Here is an 18,212-nt window from a genome sequence, read left to right on the forward strand (position 1 = left end):
CTCCCATAGTTCAGGTCAGTGTTCATGTCAAGACAGGTAGTACCTAAACGCTTTGTTGCATTAGAAACGTTAGGAGCAAGGTAGCTTGTCGCATTTAAAAATTAACCATTGCTTCTGAAACAGTAACACAGAAGAAGGTCATGTTTGGAGGCAATGTTGCTGAATATTAATCATGAACGATGCCTTTACAAGAAAGGCCAGTCTACTGATTAACTTCCAGGCTCTTGTTGTAACAGTTCCAGTGTCAGCTTGACAGGCGGTGGAAGGCTGGCTGCTGGGACTGTTGTATGACCCTTCGGCTTCTCACCACCAGCTGGGATGATGCTTCAGCAGGATTTCCCCCTGTGCATTCAAAGCTGAATACAGGCATTTTGCCGAGACGCTCATGACAGTTGTAATGTCAGGCTGGCCACACCAGCAAAGGGCACTTAATGCTCGTGATCATCGAGCACAGAACAAAGCATTATCACTTAAAGAATATAAAGCCATAATTTGCCAACACATTCAGCCTGAGGTAATCTCTATGTGCACTGAAATGTGTCTAAACCTAGCACAGACAGTGAGATCAAAGCCTTCCCCTATCAGTGCACTAACTGGCATGAATTCTTAGAAAATTAACAACCGGAACTGCTTATGTTGTACCATAATATCTCATCAGCCACTGAACAAAATAAACAGATTTAGGTGTAGTGAGAAGCCAAGTCAAGCTTGCGATGGTTGGTGTTATTTCACTGCTAAGCCATTAATAGATAATGCTGAAACTGCAGGGGATGTGAGGAGATATGTTAAGCCTTGGTTACGAAGGAAGAAAAGAGGAACGTGACGTGTGGCCTTCTTGTGAACCCTGTGAGTGCTGAGCAGGAAACGGTTTAAAGTGAGAGACATGGACAAGAAGGATGCAGGCTTTCTGAGGGTGCGTTTGGTGTGTTTCTGTCCATTCAGTTTTCAGTGTAAGAGAGAAATAGTATGTTTCTCTCCCAAAACATTAGGCTTCTGTGAAAGTGAACGTCAGGCACTGCTGCTTTTTTATGGTACCTTGGGTATTTCTGTATCTCCCAAGTTAAAACTAATACGCCAAATTGTCCTTAGATGCTGCACACAGTCTCCAGTGTATTTAAAATCATAACTAGAAAAAAAAGTTGCCCAAAGCAGCACCCTTCAGTCTCACAAAGTTTAGACCAGTCATGCAACTTTACTCTCCCATGCAAGCGTAGTTTTTACTGACGTGTTTGTGTGCAATTCTTTCTTATCAAATGCCCAGTCAGTTCCAAGTCCCTGTGTCAGCCTCTGCGTTGAAAAGCCAGGTGCTGTGTGGCCCTGCGGGACTGGCCCATGCTAAGTGGAGTGCTCAGGTGGGGCGACAGCAACCTAAGGATAAGCCTTGGTTGGGGGGTATTTGCAAGCTTTGTATGTCCTGGGACAAAACATTCATCATTGCAGCTGCCACTACTCTTTCCTGACAGAGTGTAAAGCATTGTCACCTTCTAAAAAAGTAGTCATATTGTTCAAAAACCAGCTAGAAAATTTGATAGAGTGGCAAAGAACAATGTATCTTCACTTGTAGTCAGAAAAAAAATGCAGATTTTGTTTAGATTTGCAGAAAGATTTTTTTTTTTTTTTTTTTAAATGGCTGCAAAGACACTTGCCAAGGGAAAGCATTTGGTACAGCTGTGTCAGAAATAAAGACTAGCATGTGTGGCTTAACAGATTCAGGATATACACTGTGCAGAGCATCTTCCTTTTGAATGCACAGTAAGCTAGATATTTGCTAAAATAGTTTACTTCAGTGCTATTGAAAGAAGGGAGGCACACAGCATCACAGACTTGTAACAGGTGTGCATTTAAAGAGGAACAAATTTAATAGTCAACAAAGCCAGAATTCCTGCATAGAACTGCAGTTCCCAGTTAGTGATCGAAATGGGGAGGCAGCAGTAGTGCTACCAGACCCACAGCTGTGCATGAAGAAACTGGGGCCACAGGGAGGAGGGAGCCCGTGCTGCTGGGCAGATTGTGCTTCTTACCTCTCTTCAGAGCCAGAGGATTGTAATTTGGGGAAGAAAGAGTGAAAAGCATAGGTCAGCGTGGGGCTGGAAGGGTGACGAGGCAGGTGTTGAGTGAAGACTGGAGAGGGAGTTAAAAGCGTGCATGAAAGGAGAGGTAGAGAGGAAGCAGCTGTAAGGCTGGCTGAAAAGGCAGGGCAGTGTTACCTGTAAATCCTGTGCAGTCCAACAGCTTTTGACTGAGCTACACAATTTCTTGCTAAAAAGCATTTCATTATTATTGTTCTGTTCCAAGTAAGAGGAAACTTCCAGTGTTCCCCAGAATAAGTTGTTCTGGGGAGCCCATGTGTTAAGTCTAAGGCACGAACAGTTCAGAGGCCGATCTACCAAGAGAGCTAAAGGGACCATTATCTCTCTTCTCATTATCAGGCTTGCTTGGTGAGTCAAGCGCACTTGCTGTCAGAGAGCTACAAATCTGTTCTCTTCATGCTGTACCTCCTGCCACATCTGCTGTAAAATCGTGTCTCGTGTGACCTGGCATGAGTAGCAAGGCGCTGGAAGGCGTGAGCCATGGCTTTGCTGGGAGCTTGCGGCACTCTGGATGCTGATGAAAAACATGATTCTGCCTTTAAAAAGTCATCTGTTTTGCAGCTATGGGCTCAGCTTCAAAGTACGGAAGGAAATGCTTAAAAGGGACCTATGTTTCTGGGCTTTAGTTTCAGGGGGTTTTTAGTTTTAGGGGCTCAGTCTCTGCATTTCAGTTATAGACTACATATTGCTGGCTCTGACCTCAGTTATGGATGATATAGTAAAAAATTCACCTATCCCACTGTCAGGTAATCTTCTTGGACTCCTGCTGCACAGGGAGAGAAGAGAAGCCTTAAATCATTTCATTGAAGTAATGCAAAAGATAATCTCAGGAACGCTGAGAAAATGTTTTTGTGAAGTGGGCTTTTTTCTTGGTTTTTCAGGTTTGCATTCCGTATGCTTTACTTAAGTTTTGGCTGTTTACGCTAAGCAACCATTACATAATTCTTAAGTGAATAATTACTGAGGAAATAAAAATGCAAGGCCACTTGGGAAAACGGCAGCATGAGTTCACTAGAATTGTAGGCCATTAATTCCTTAGGTAAAGCAACATTCTTCTGTTGTGCAGGATTTTAGCTTTAATGATAACGCTGACAAAATTTCTGCTCCTTCCTGCTGTTGCTACTGACTCAGAATAATGATATATGTGCTAAATGTGCCAAAGACAGGCAGAGACTGAGAGAAACAATCAGCCAGTCTGCTGAAAAAGAGGCAAAAGTAAAGTCTTCTAATCTCTCCTTATCATCATTTTTCCTTGTCCTGTTTCCTGTTTTACCTGTCTGCTTTAATTTCAAGTGGGGAACTCTGTTAGCAACTCCACCCAAAATATTTAATCTAGTCAGTCTAACATCTTTTTCCTCACTTCAGCTATGCGGAAGAGCAGAGTGAGTTTGCTTTCATTTTACAAATAGGAACAGTTTCCCACCAGTTCATTCAATTTTGTCCCCTCTACAAAACTTACTGCACTTTCACTTGCCTTGGTGGTTTGAGGCTGTGCTGCAAACCAAAGCAATAAGGATGATTTCAGTTAAAGAGGTGTTTGGTTTTGTACCTTCTTGCTGAGAAGTCTTATGACAACTCTAAGGTAATTTATTTAAGGCCAGGAAATATGCAGGTGCTCAAACTTCTCACTACTTTCTTGCTCTGAGGGCAGCCAAGACAGAGGAATGTCATTTTCTTCTGTCACTGCTGGTGACCCATGGATAGGATGCAAGCAGAGAGAGATTACCACACTCTTCCTTTCCCAGCTCCTTGCTCTTCTTCCCCTTTTGATTCATAGCAGATTCTTGTTCTAAAGCGGTAAGAATGGTTATGCTAGGGTAGGGGGAAAAAAAAAAAAGTCCTTGTAGCATGCCTCCAGTCATAGCTAACAGTAGAACCCCAAGAAGAGTTTAGGAGGGCAGATGTGTACTAGTACATCTCAGGTAAGAACTCTGAGCTTCCTCCAGTGCGCAGTTTGGGGACTAGCAGTGACAAAGGTGCTGCTTTTAAGAGCCCTGGATGTACTTTTCTTGTGAATATAGCTTATCTTCCCACCACCACCCCCCAGCCAAGTAACATTCTGGTACCCAAAACATCCCATAGCAATTAGTTCCCCAGTTTCCATGTGATTAAGTACCTGATTTGACTTCTTCTATTTGGTGTCCTTCATTAGTCACGCTCAGCTCCTTTATGTTACCTACAACTTTACTACCTACCTTTTTATACAATAAGACCCCCTCTGAAGATTTCTTCTTCAGTACTTCCTTCTGTTGCAGCTAGTTCATATTCTTGATGCTGATTTTCTCTATCCCATTTTAATTCTACCCAAGCTATCCCAGAGTGGGAGAGATCAGAACTGCAGAAGTTTGGAGGGGTTTTAGGGCAAATGTGACACTTATAATTCCTGATTTGTTCTGTATTCCTCTTCCAGTCCCTTCTGAACTCATTTTCTTTTCCCTTTTGTGAACTGCCAGTGAACTTTAAGCTGATGCTTTCAAACATCTGCTCTAACTTCATCATTTCTTTCATGAGTGGTAATCATCAGTTCAAAGATCATCACCATGTTCATCAAGTTAGGATTATGTATCATATGTTTACCAGTGCTGCATTTCCCCGATGTCCAGTGTCTTCCCCAATCAGTAGGTACCAAGGTAGTAGATCTGCAGTCCTTCATCATGCTGTTGTCCTGAAGAAGTTAGGATGATCAGCAGAAATCATCACCTCGTTCTCCACCCTCTTCTCAAGATTATTACTCTGTGGGGTTCAATTTAACTCCTTTTGTGAAACCCGGCCCTTCAGCCCCTTCTTTATTTCCTACCATTCGACCCCAGCGAACACCCCTCCAGCGCAGTCCTCCTCCACCCACAGGTGTTTGAGGCGGGGTCCTTGTGAGGACCGCATTTTTAACCTTTTTCCACGGGGCTGGGCTGGTGGCACGGTGTCCACCCAGGCTTTGCTTCAGGGACCTCCAGTCTCCCCCGGGGACGGCCCCGGGCTGGCAGCGGGGCCGCTCCGAGCAGCAGGTTTCACCCCCAGGGCTCAGCCGCCTGCTCCCTCACGGGATCGATGTGAGCCGCCGGTGGCACCAGGGCTGAGGGGAGCGGCGGGGCCGAGAAGACCGGCGAGCCTGAAGGGACGGCGGCGCGGAGGCGATGGCGGTGCTGAGGGGAGGAGTCAGCGGGGCTGAGGCGACTGGGTGGTCTGAGGGTACTGGGGGAGCTGAAGAGACTGGGGAAGCTGAGGGGGTCGGGGGAGCTGAGGGGGATGGCAGAACTGAGGGGACTGGGGGGCTGAGGGGGTGGTAGAGCTGAGGAGAGTGGGGCGCTGGGGGGGATGGCGGTGGCTGAAGGGACTGGGGTAGCTGAGGGGACGGGGGGGCTGAGGGGGATGGCGGGTCTGAGGGGACCGGGGGAGCTGAGGGGGATGGCGGCGGTTGAGAGGGATGGTGGGTCTGAGGGGACCGGGGGAGCTGAGGGGGAGGGCGGCGGTTGAGAGGGATGGCGGGTCTGAGGGGCATGGCGGGTCTGAGGGGACTGCGGGAGCTGAGGGGGATGGCGGCGGTTGAGAGGGACGGTGGGTCTGAGGGGACCGGGGGAGCTGAGGGGGATGGCGGCGGTTGAGAGGGATGGTGGGTCTGAGGGGGATGGCGGGTCTGAGGGGACCGGGGGAGCTGAGGGGGATGGTGGAGCTGAGGGCACTGGGCGCACTGAGGGGGATGGCGGAGCTGAGGGCACTGAGGAGCTGAGAGGCATGGCGGGGCTGCGGGTGTGCCGAAGGGATGCCGGGGCTGCGGGGGGGAACCGGCGCTGAGGGGATGGGGGGGCCGGCCCCGGCGCGGCGGGCCGCGCGTCGTGAGCCGGGCACGTGCCGAGTGGCGCGCGGGCCGGCACGGGCGCTGGGGGGCGGCCCTCGCGCGGCGGCCGTTTAGAACGCGAGCAGATTCCGCGTCCTTCGGATTCCGCGTCCTTCAGATACCGCGTCCTTCACTCCCCGCCGGCATGGAGGAGCCGCGGCTGCCCGCCCCCATCAACCCCAACAATTTCCCGGCCAAGCTGTGGCAGCTGGTAAACAGCCCACACTACCGCTCCATCTGCTGGGATGCCCGTGGCGAGGGGCTGCTCATTGACCAGCCGCTCTTCGAGAGCGAGCTGCTGGGCGCAGGGCTGAGCTGCTCCACGGGGCCAGCTGGCGATGGGACGGAGGGAGCTGCCGACTTTTTCAAGACCAAGAACTTCACCAGCTTCATCCGACAGCTCAACCTCTATGGCTTCCGCAAGGTGGTGACGGGGCCGGTGGGCAGCGTGGTGGGGCCTGGACCTGGGCCTGGCCTGGGGGCTGGCATTGGTGATGGCGGCGGCTCCACCGGGCCCCTGCACCACTTCCACAGCCCCAACTTTCGCCGTGACCGCCCCGACCTCCTCATCCACCTGAAGCGCCTGACGCGCACCAACAAGGCGAAGCTGGCTGCTGGTCTGGAGGTGACCAGCCGCCCGCCCAACCGCTTCCAGCGGGTGCTGGGCACGTCGCTGCACATGGACCCGCTGCTGCCGCCCTCGACACTTGGCAAGGCCAACGGGCCCGGTAAGGCGGGGTGGGCCATGCGGGGCTGTGGTGGGTTTGAGAAGCACTGGGTGGCATGGGGTTTGAAAGTCAGCACTGCCCTGAGGGAGGAGGGTTACCTGTCCTTGCTGTTGGCTGCTCAGTTTACCCGGTGTAGGAAAATGGTTGTTTTTCATGCAGGTAGATCTCCTGCCAGTAAGCATGGGTAACATGGTTCACAAGTGTTTCAGTCTGCCTGTAGACTACAGTACAGTCCCCATTACATATTACACTAAGAACACCCTCGCCCAATCTCTGTGGAGCTAGCACAGCTCTAACAGGTGAAAGTTACTCCTACTTGCCCATCAGTAGGGATGCTTAATAAGCTCTCATTAAATGTGTGTGAAACAGTGGGTCATCTGAAGTGACAACTAGAGCTTCCTGTCAGTTTTGTGCAAAGGAGAAAAGACCTGATAGCAAGATTTCTGTCAGTTGTCTCCTGAAAAAGAATTGCAAGCTAGATAATTTTTAAAGAGGATTGAATGAGTAGGTGAGAGCTAAAGAGAAAATAATATTGTTGAAAAGCCCCAGAACATGTTTTCTTTCTTTCTAACCCTCATTGAGAGGATCTGAGTTTTCCAAGACGAGTCTAAGCTCTCAGAGGATTATTCCACAAATTCCATATAAGCATTGTAGTTGAAGCTGTGTAAGGAAGATGTGAATATCTTGTTTTGCGATGCTCTTTGTTCAATCGAACTGGGGGCTGCTACCAGAAGAGCAGTCCTACTGCCATTCCCTTGGGCACGTGTTAACCACCATCTTCCTTGCAGCTGATACAGCAACCGTGTTGGTTCAGCACAATGATCTGAGGACAAGACTTGAGCGGCCTGTTTGCGGCTGGCTGTCGGGCCAGGGTGATGCACCACATGGGTCCTGCAAGGCTTGGTGCAGGAGAAGTGGCAGGACTGTGCAATCAGGAGAAGGGGAGAAGCAGTTGGTGGTACTGCTTCCTGCAGCACTAGCCTGCATTTAGAACAGAGTAGGATATCATGATACTTATTCTTGGTTACTGTTTCAGAGTAGGAACTGTCATCTAGTTCGTGCGGTGTTTTCTATGATGTGTGTGGAACTACATCTGTAGTACCAAGAAAACAAAATGAAGCATGTGAGAAGGGAAGGAACTTCTCTCAATACCAAGGCTAGGAAGCATTAATTAAAGATTTGGTGTTAACATTGTTAAGACTAAGATAAGTCGTTACAGACTTCTTCAATGAAATCTGGTCTGACTGATGTACTGCAGGCCATTGGTAGAGTAAATGCTAAGAAAGATAAACCTTTTAATTTTTTGGCCTCTCTTTTTATGGGTGCAGTTTTAGAGAGCTTTTGCTCTAGGAGTCTCAGTTTCTAGAAAGGCAGAAAGAACAAGGAAAACATTGGGCTTTATATGCAGTTGAGTTCTGACAGGCTGACCATTTACTGTGTGCTCTGTACTGACTATTTAGGGGCATGCCTTTGCTGTAAATGTGAGGTAATTTGATAGCTAAAAGATATTTTTGTTTGAAAAGTGTCAATCTGTTCCAAATGTCTTGCAACATGTAACTCTGTGTTGAACATCCACGAACAATTCCGGTAAAGCCACTGGTGCTTCGGAACTTGGCATCCTGTGGTGTCTTGTTTATGGGTTAAAACTAGATAATCTTAATTTCCCCATCCAAAAGTAAAATATAAACAAAGGAATTCTCATCCCTCTGTTCATTCTCTGTTTATATATGGTAAAAACACTGAACAGGAAATAAACAGTCTCATACATTAACTCTTACTACGTTTTCAGGGCCAGTGGTATTTATTTAGTGATTCCTAATGATTTAATATGAACTTGTAGAATAATGACTGTATGTTACCCATTTCTTGAATTAGTTCCCATCAGAGGAGTGAAAGAGGTAGATGTGAGGCTATTTTTGTAAAAAGTCCTTTAGAGTGAGAATTGGGAACTACAAGTCTGAGAAAGCCTGACTTCTCGATAAACCCTATTGATGTAAATGATCCTGAAACTTATAATTAGCATGGCTATATACAACACTGTGGAAAAGTCACAAATGCAGTAGTTCTTTTAGGAATTCGCTGAGCATAAATGTTCTTGGTGTTACTGTCAGTGTTTCAACAAAGTCACCAAAACCTCTAACAGAAATCAAGCTGTTACGGTATAAGAACAAATACCATTTCATGAAATAATAACTGACTAAGAGAGGGAACTAAGGGCAGAATAAAAGGAACATCTAGGAAATAACAAAATGGCAAATTTTGGCATATTTTAGTCTAAACTGAACTATTTGAGCTGACTGGAAAAAAGTTGGCTTTGAATTTTTTTTCTTGACAAATTAAAGGACTTGTCATAAAGTACTTTCAAAGCCACTTGGAGGATTTTGACATTGCCCTTCCCATAGCTGTCTATGAGCTGTCAGCTTTGGAGTTTGGTAGTCTTGCTTTACAATTTCTCTCTTTTTTTTTTTTTTTTAACTGTATTGCCCGATTTAACACACAGTACTTTCTAAATTACTTTTGTTTGGTTTAGCAAGTTACGATGCATTTGATTTATAGTACATTTCTAAATATTGATAACTTGTTACTGCAAGTTTAAGGAGATTGAATGCTACATAGATAACTCTCCATTGGCACTGCACTCATGCCACTGCAGCAGTTACTGGATGTTCACCTGTAAGAAGGCAGTCTGTTTCTGGATTAAGTACATTGGAGCAAAGGCAGTCTTCCCAAATAATGTTGTAGAGTCTTGGCTCCTCATACTGCCTTTCATTGCCTGTGAAAACTCCTTTCCTTAACACTTGTTCCACTTTATTTTGTACCCACTGCAGGACCGCTGACTGTAGGACAGTTTCATCAACCTTATCATCAAGACAGTTTCCTTCCTTACTCCTACATATCGACCTCATCCCAGAACAATGGCACTTTACCGACAAAAAGTTTAGCTTGGACTCCAGTGCCTTCCAGAACATGGCAGGGTTCTCTTGGTTTGCTTCCAGGGCATGCGGCTTCCCCAACTTTTCCAAATAAAGGGGTTGCCTTTTCGGTACACCGAGGGTTTTCAACAGAGGTCACCTACACAGTCCGGCCTGTTGTCTCTATTCTGCCACTTCAGCAAGGGTCTCGAAACATTGCCACTTCCCTTCCAAAATACAGCAGCTATGCACCTTCAGTGCAGTACTCACAAGCCTACCATCCAACAGGTAAGAAAAAAAATTTCTGCACTTGCTTTTCAAGAAGATATTTAAAAGTGATGCTTTAAAAAATATTTTTCTATAATTCTCTGTCATGTGTATATCTCAAGTGAGAAATAGATAGAAAGTGTAAAGTCTAAAAGGAAGACAGATCTTTAAACCAAAAAGCTTTTCTGTTTCGTATTCCTTTCCTTCCTCCAGATTTTGAGCGTCCCCTGGTGATTTTCCAGGTAGCCTCTCTGTTGAGGTTAAAGGGTGAGGAGAAAAACATTTGTCTACAACTAGTCAGTGTTAGGTTAACTTTCATATGTTTTTTTAATTAAGCAAAACTTGGACAATGATACTAAAGCACTGAGTACTTGTTGAAAAGTAGTATACTAGTCCCTGGTCTTGTGTTTTCCCAGGTTAAGTTTTTAAAGTTAAAGATCAGTCAAAAGTATTGTGTAGAATATTTCATTGTGCTCATACTATTTTCATATCTTAATTTTTTTTCTTGCTTAGCTTCTTTATGTTGTATTTTTTTCATGCACTGAAGACTAGAAAGCACAAGTCTTCACTCCTTTCTTTTGTCTAAAATGTTTCTGCTAAAATTTTCAGTCTCACTTAAGTGTTTTTATTCGTCAGAAGAGAAGTTGAAGCAAATTATTGTTCTTTTCCTTGCCCTTACCTTGAATTGGAAAAATCATGTGATAGGTTATTTTTTTGGGGGGGAGGGTCTGTTTTTTTTTTATTTCCCTAAAACTTCTGAAACTCAGAACATAGTGACTCTTTCCTTGAACAAACTAAAGTTCAGTTATTATTCTTCCCTTCTGCCTGTTCCTTCCTCGGCAGCTGCACCTTCACTAAGATAGATATCCCCGTTTAGAAATCCTACACGTGGTGGCTGCTGTCTTTCTCCAAGTACACAGTGAAATCTTCACGCCTTTTGTGTGTGTCTTCTGAGACTTCTGCTGAGAATGTTTCAGACAATAATCGCTAGTTTCCATAACATCATTTTTGTCAAGGATTCTGAAGAGCGAGGCATTTCTTGTGGACACTTAAATGTTTCAGAGACAGGCAACTTTTGCCATGTGCTCCTTGCCCTATGCTACTTGCAAAGATTACTGCGGTGGCTAGAGCCTGCGTTACCAGCTGCAAACTATTACGTCTCCTCCCAGGAGCAGGGTGTCCCAAGAACTGTAGAACCATAGAATGATTTGGGTTGGAAGGGACCTCCAAGATCATCTAGTTCCAACCCCCCTACCATGGGCAGGTTGCTCAAAGCCTCTAGACCAGGTTGCCCAAAGCCTCATCCAGAATACCTGCTTAAGGTGGGAGATGGTCCCCACATCACGTTTCTGTCGGTTACAGAGCATAGGCTAAAATTCATTATACTGAATTTTAGATGTCTATATATCAGCTAGTTCCCCGGACCTCTTCTGTAGTCATGGGAAGGAAATGGGCATCTTCAGGGTACAATTCCTATAGCTTGGTTTAGAGTGTGTCGGGCTGAGATTACTCGTGTCCTGGGATGTGCTGATTTTGCAGTACTGACTGGAGAGGAGTTGAGGGAGGATAGCGTAGATTTAGACATGAGTATGTAGATCTCTATAACTGGATGATGCTAGTCTCTCTCGTGGGAGTAATAAAAGTTTAAAGAATAAATTGGCTATGTTGTACAGGTAAAATCTTCTGGGGTGGGAGGTGTGGGGGAGGGCATGATGAAAGCGTACCAGATTTTCCAAGGTACAAAAATTAAGGTGTAATTCAAACGAAAATAGAGAAACTTGTGGAAACTGAGGCTTTTGAAAACTCCAATGAATTCATTAGTAGTTCTGAGAAGATAAGTTTGACATTTCACTAGAGAGATTATACATCTTTTGATTTTCACTGTCACTTAGGACTGTATCAGTGTTTTTACTTCTGTCCCTGTGTATCTCAATCTCTCTGCTATCCCTTCTTCTGTATATTATACCATACAGAATGCTGAAAGCTTATTTCTTCATATGTCCACATGAAAAAGTCTGCTTTCCTTCATCTTGAGAGCACAGCACCAAGATTAGCTTATTTCAAAAGTGATAGTTAATCTTAAAATATGTATTTTATAAGTGAGGGTACTAAAGAATATATGTTAAGCCTTATTCTTGACTCTTTTAATTTCACTTTTGATGTCCCATTAGATTAAATCAAAGTAGAACTTTGTCAAAAGATTTCTTTTTATGTATATTCAGACTTGTTTGTTAACTTCAGCGACAAAAAGATTTTCCTGTTTTTTCATTAAGATTCTTATTGAAAGGGCAGTAAAATAAAAGATGCTCATCTGGATCTTTTTTTTCCCACTAGCATTAGACTGTAATTATTTTAAGGATTTAGTTCTGTTTGCTTTCAGCTATCTGCAAAACCTTTGACAGTAGTGGGATTGCATCAAAGAAATGCAGTGAAGCTTTATTATCAGAGAGTATCCTAATAATGAAAAATCAGCCAAGGAAACTGTGTGAGAAATGTTAGTTATTGGTGCCACCTGACATTGCAAGTCCAGTCATGCCTTTCGAATACATCTGTGGCTGTAGGGTTCATTTACATATGATAACCTTTCTGGTGAGTGGTAGTTTAGGAGTAGTCATGTTATTCTGAATGATACACCCTCTGTTAAGGTAAGTCATTTTCTTTGTATGTAAGGCTTAAAATTCACATGGTCAAAAAGGGATTCTTAAGATAAATAAGCAGCTGAAAACATCTGTTTTAACACAGCATGAATAGCACCATATTTTCCCTTGAGAAAAGCAGACTAGATGCATTAGTAATGCACTTGTAAAACTAGTTGTAGGATTCATCTTGCCTAAGATTGATCTGAATGTATAATAGTTAGTTGTATATGCCTGGGCTTGTCATTTAGATTACATATATAGTCAGTAGAGAGAAACAGGCACCTCCCAGAGGTTGAGTCATTCCAACTTTCTTAGACATATGCCTTCGGAAGACAATTCATTTCTTTCTGAAGAACCTATTTGTTCATTGACTGTGCAAAGAGTTGACAACTGCTAGACACCGGAGTCTATGTAGCAGTAAGGCAATTAATCCCACCTAAATGTATAAGTTCAAACAATATTGTCTTTCCCATTTTCCCTTATTGAAGAGACCTTGGGTATCATCTTCATTTTCATCAGTCTTCTGGTTGGTAAAGGATCGGAGCTTGCATAGTTTTTGTATTCAGGCCCATTCCGATGTGTTCATTGATCTGTCAGGAACAGGCACAGCTGCATTCCCTAATTTCCTGCACAGCTTTCTGATGAGTACCTGCCTTCTCTTAGGCATAACTTTTGGACCTGACATGATAAGTTCACACTGAAAGGCTGGTTTTAAGGTTCTTCCTTAGTATTTCCCATGTAGTACATGCTCGAGTGGAATGGATGATGCTGGACAGTGTCAGTCTCATGCCCTTTGGCCCAGCTGAGCTGATAATAATGCTTATTAATGTCTGTTGCTATCTTGAATGCATAGCGATGATACATGTGTTCCTTCAATTTCCAACAGATCTTTGGAGAAATTGTGGTGTTTTTTCAAGCTTGGAAAAGATCTGCTGCTGATCATACTGGGTTTGCATTTATTTGGGGGCTTTCAGCTTTTCTGAGCTTGCATGTAGTATTGGAACCTGTAAAAAGCATGCAGTACAAATGTGTACACATCGAACTGTAAGCATGGAGCTTTTTTGATGTTCTTAGATTTTATTTACACTTAGGCTCTAACTTCCAGATACATTGGCAAGATACATCTTTGCTAAAAACCATGGCTGAGCTCAAGCATAGCTGTCTGTGTCTATGCTACTGTATCAGACTTTGCCAGGAAAAGTGTCTGGGTGTCTTGATCAGTTCTATCATTAGATCATTAGCCTGGTTAGCGCTCTCCCCCAAAAGTGCTGTGCTTAGTTCAGTGGTTGGCATGGGCTTGGGACCGTTCCCAACAGGCTGTTTGGATATGTCTGTTTTGACTTGGAAGAGTAAGAGATTTTAATAGTATTAACATACTCTCTGCCAGAGAATGGATCTGGAAGCATTAGTTTACTGGTAGAGCTGTAGCCTTCATGTAGGAGGAAGATGTATATAAGAATGTGATGTTAATATTGTCATCTCATTTCTATACAATTGATCCAATTTTTCCAATGTTGAGAAAACAGGATTTAGTGAATGCCTCAATAATTTTCTCATTAATAGTTCTCTGCTTTGGAGATAAGAATACTAGCCTTGATCAGACCAAATGTCCATATAGCTCATCATTTCCTCTGACGGTGATGCCCAAGGAAGAGTGCAGGAGTAGAGCAAGCACGGACTGATGCTCTGCCAAAATACTCTAACAGTGTGGGCTCAGGGAATTAATAAACCATAATATGAGTTGTATTTAATAGCCCTCAGTAGAGTTCACTTCCACGAACTTGTCTGTTTCTCCCAACCAATGTAGATTTGTGGCATATACATCATCTGTGACAAGGACTTAATTTCACAGATTAATTGCATTTTGTGCAAAGAGCCACCTTTTCTTGTCTCTTTTGACCCTATTGCATATTCATTAAATCTCCTTTTGGGTTTTGTGAGAATGTGTCTATATCCATACGCCTCTCACTGCACCGTTTATGATTTTAAATACTTCTATCTTAGTTCCTTTGGTTGCATTTTCTCTGGAATGGGGAGTCCTGCCCCACTTAGCTCTTCCTTCAGGAAAGTGTTCTGTACATCATCCATGTTGCCTTACCTATAACCTGTTCTGTTATTTTCTTACTGAGATGTAGAGTCCAAAAATATACATGGTGGTCAAGCTATGGGTGAATCATGGATTTATACAGTGGAGCAATAATGTTCCTATTTCATTCTCTGTTCCCTTTTGTATTATTTCCTAACAATCTGATTGTTTCATTTTTTACTTTGGAGGTCTTTTTGACAGTAGCTTGAGCTGATATCTTTCTGAAACTTGCTACTATAATACTAGTATTATAGTATATAAATACTAGTATTATAGTTTATAAATAATCTAGTTCCCAATTATTGATTGACAACTAAAACCCCATCATTTTCTGTGTGAAATTAGTTTATTTTTCCTAAGTGCAGAGCTTTATCTGGTGGGTGGTGGCTTTGGGCAACTCATAAGGTGGTTTTTTTTCACGTCTTCGTAGCTGACTGCTCTTTTCTGACATGAATAACCTGGTATTATCACCAAGCATCACCTCACTGCTCACCTCAATTTTTAAAGTACTTTATTAAAATGATGAGCAGCATGACTTCCAGTACAGGTCATTGGGGAACCTCCACTGGTGATCTCACTTACCTGTGAAAAGTGACTATTTATTCCTATCTTCTGTGTTGTATCTTTAAAATACATTATTTTCTAAATGTACGGCCTTCCCTCTCATGCTGTTGTTGCTCAGTTTTCGTAAGAGTTTCTGATGATGAGTTTGTTAAAAGCTTTTTGGAAATCTATCGTATCAGCAAGATCACAGTTATCCATGTTTGCCTATCTACTGGAGGCCTTTCAAGACGACAATGAAGAATGATTTATCTTAAACAAAAAGTAGTCTTGTTGACTCCTTCCTTTTATATATTATCCAGTATCAACTAATTCTCTATTCCCTTGTATTTCCTTCTAAATTTTCTTATTCAGCTGTCAGATTTATAACTTGTATTTGCTTATACATTTTTTGTTAACATCCTTCTAAATAACTTCCTTTAAAACTATTGGTTTCTTTTCCTGATTTATTTGCAACCTGTTTGGATATCCAAAGGTATTTTCAGTAAGTTTGAAACATGGTCATTCGACTTCTGTTCAAGAATATTTGTGATGCAGGATGTTCAGTCCTTTCCTTGTTCTGTGAACTGTGCTCTTCATTGATCTCTGCTTGTTCTCAGAGGTCCGTTGCTGGGTTGGTTATAGCCCCACTGACAGCAATTTCATTTTCATAAATCAGTGTTCATATTCCCCATACTATGTCCTAAAGAGTGTGTGAAAATTTCCATCCATAGCCTGTATGGGCAGAAGTACGCCTCTTTTTTGGCAGAAACCAAATTTATTTTGAGGCTGATCCATCTTGTTTGATGGAAGGGGCTGTATCTTTTTCTTAATTTGTTCAGTAATTATTTATTTATTCCATAAGATGCCATTCATCCCTGTCTCCTTAGTATTCAAATGAGATCCATGTTCACTGTCAGTTATTTCATAACAGCCTGTGGCAGAATGTGCTTTAGCTGGTAATTTCTTCTAGGTATGACTAGTTTAACTATATCTTAGACAAAAGAGCTTAGAAATTTCTTCTCTCCAATTAACAGGGTAGGACAAAAGCATGTGAGTGAAGCAGGTGTGTTTCTTGAATCTTGATTCAATTTGAAGACTTATTATAAAAGTATAATTATAAAATTATAAAAAAACCTTATTATAAATGAAATATTATAAATTAATCAACACCTTTGCCTTTGGTAACACTGCCTGTCACTAAATGCTTTCTTCAGTGTTATTTAAAAAGTTGTTTGGATATATAGTGACTGTCCATAAAAAAAAAAAGTTGTTGTGAGTGCAAACTATTCTTTTTATGCAACTTTCTGCATTTCAGAACCATTCAGAATCAGTCATCAGTCTAGTCTTCTGCATAGTTATTTTTGTTCTTCTAACTTTGATTTACAAACATAACGATTCATTTGATTAATGAGTTGCTTTTGCTATAAGCTCTACTAACTGTAAAAATACTGTCATTTATATTTTACTTGCAGGTTTTTATAGTATATGATCTGGACTTAATATTTTACACTTACCTACTATTTCACAAGCACTTTTTCCCTTCAGGTCCTTCCTTTTCTTAGAAAATAGGTTCTTTGTAATATGTGTTTGTTTTTCCTTAGAATCACTCTAGCAGGTTACAAGAAATTTCTCCTTTGTCATTGCTCTCTTGCATTGTTTTTACAGTAGCCCTTCAAAAGTTTTCTTTGGTAGTTTTCTTGGGTTTGTAAACATACTTTGGAGTTTCCAGTGAGTGAAACGCAGATATCATTTAGGTTTTTGGCAATATCCAGAATTGTAATATGTTCACAGGTCACAGATGTTCTTCTGAAAGTTGTCCAGACTTCATCATAAAGTTGCTCAGAATTAGCTTTTGAAGTAATGAGTCATACACATATCTCATGCTTCTTTAGAAGGATGTCCACTAGCTCTTTCTGTGTTGTTTAGCTCCTGTGTTTGTTGCTCCAAACTGCACAAAAATTCAGCAACATCATAGTAAAAAGGGCAATAGGTATAGAGATTAAAAAACCATATTTGTTGTCATAGCAACTGTCTTATGTGAAATCCCATGTAAGTGTCAGGCATTGCAAATAAGTTGATCTGATCTGTTTGCCGTCTCAAGTTATACTTATTACATTTACTTATTATGAACAGTGGACTAAATATGATTTCATCAAGGATTTCTCTCTCTCTCAGAATGACTGCAGATTTAAACATTATCTGTTCTGCAAATAATGCCTTTACTTTTAAATTATCTCTGCATGTGACCAAAAAATAATACCTGCAGAATATTGCCTCATCTACGAAGTTGCTTTTTACAATAAAATAATTGTTTAATTTCAGAGTGTGTTTGTGTATGAACATCTAGGCTCTTCTTATGTGAATCGACTTTCTGCGGTATGTTGTGATGAGAAAGTCAAGCAACCAAACTGAATAGGTGTTATTAAGATACAGAAGATTGTCATTATGAAGTTTCTGTGTCTGTGTGTATCAATTTTACAATATATGTTTTTAATATATGTACACATATATTGGAATAACTATTTTTTAAGATGAAAAAATAATTTTTAAAATTACTTGGGAGGTAATAATACATTTCTGGAATTTAGTTTACTTGTGATTATTGAACTATTTAATCAAAGTAAGCAATAGAACGCTGCATACCAAACACAAATTCTGGAAGTCTGATAACTGTGTTTGAATTCTTGCAGCTACAATGCAGTGTTCGACACCTGCCCACGTAGATCCTCTGACTGGCTGTGCTAGTCCTACAGCTTCGACGTACACCCCCTGCAGCTTTTTCCAGGTGAGTGTAGCATACGGAAATCAGGTGAAAGCGGAGGAGACTGTATGAATGAACTGTAGGTTTATGGACTTCTGGAATGAAGGATATAAATTTGAAAATTGATCTGCTTGAGAAAGTGAAAGTAATGTGGTTTACAAATATCAATTTCAAAGAACAACTGAACATTAAACAGGCAGTTTTGTAATTCAAGTTAGGTTTCAGGGTAGCAGCATAATGGGTGTCCTCATCAGTGGATTGCTTTTTTTCTGTATAAGTTTTTTGCTTGACTTCACCAGAATTTGTTTTATTTAACGAGTCTATGTTTATCTTTGAAGAATGTCCTTGCCTGGA

The 18,212-nt window shown here is 42.2% G+C and overlaps 2 protein-coding genes across 3 annotated transcripts in view; one reads left to right on the forward strand and one right to left on the reverse strand.

Annotated features, from left to right (window-relative positions):
* Positions 1-5,095: 5,095 nt before the first annotated feature.
* On the reverse strand, positions 5,096-5,821 carry LOC138686938 (uncharacterized). The gene has a single exon (XM_069793028.1). The coding sequence runs from the start codon at positions 5,819-5,821 to the stop codon at positions 5,096-5,098; it is 726 nt and encodes a 241-aa protein (XP_069649129.1).
* The window catches only part of HSF5 (heat shock transcription factor 5), a 29,929-nt gene continuing 17,461 nt past the window's right edge, over positions 5,745-18,212 (forward strand). For both annotated transcript variants that reach the window (XM_069791566.1, XM_069791565.1), the window contains exons 1-3: positions 5,745-6,650; positions 9,479-9,850; positions 17,788-17,882. In XM_069791566.1, coding sequence (XP_069647667.1) covers positions 6,068-6,650; positions 9,479-9,850; positions 17,788-17,882 — 1,050 coding nt within the window. In that variant the 5' untranslated portion in view covers positions 5,745-6,067. The remainder of the gene's footprint in view (positions 6,651-9,478; positions 9,851-17,787; positions 17,883-18,212) is intronic.

The sequence above is a fragment of the Haliaeetus albicilla genome, chromosome 9 (assembly GCF_947461875.1).
Source record: "Haliaeetus albicilla chromosome 9, bHalAlb1.1, whole genome shotgun sequence".
Classification (NCBI taxonomy): Eukaryota; Metazoa; Chordata; class Aves; order Accipitriformes; family Accipitridae; genus Haliaeetus; species Haliaeetus albicilla.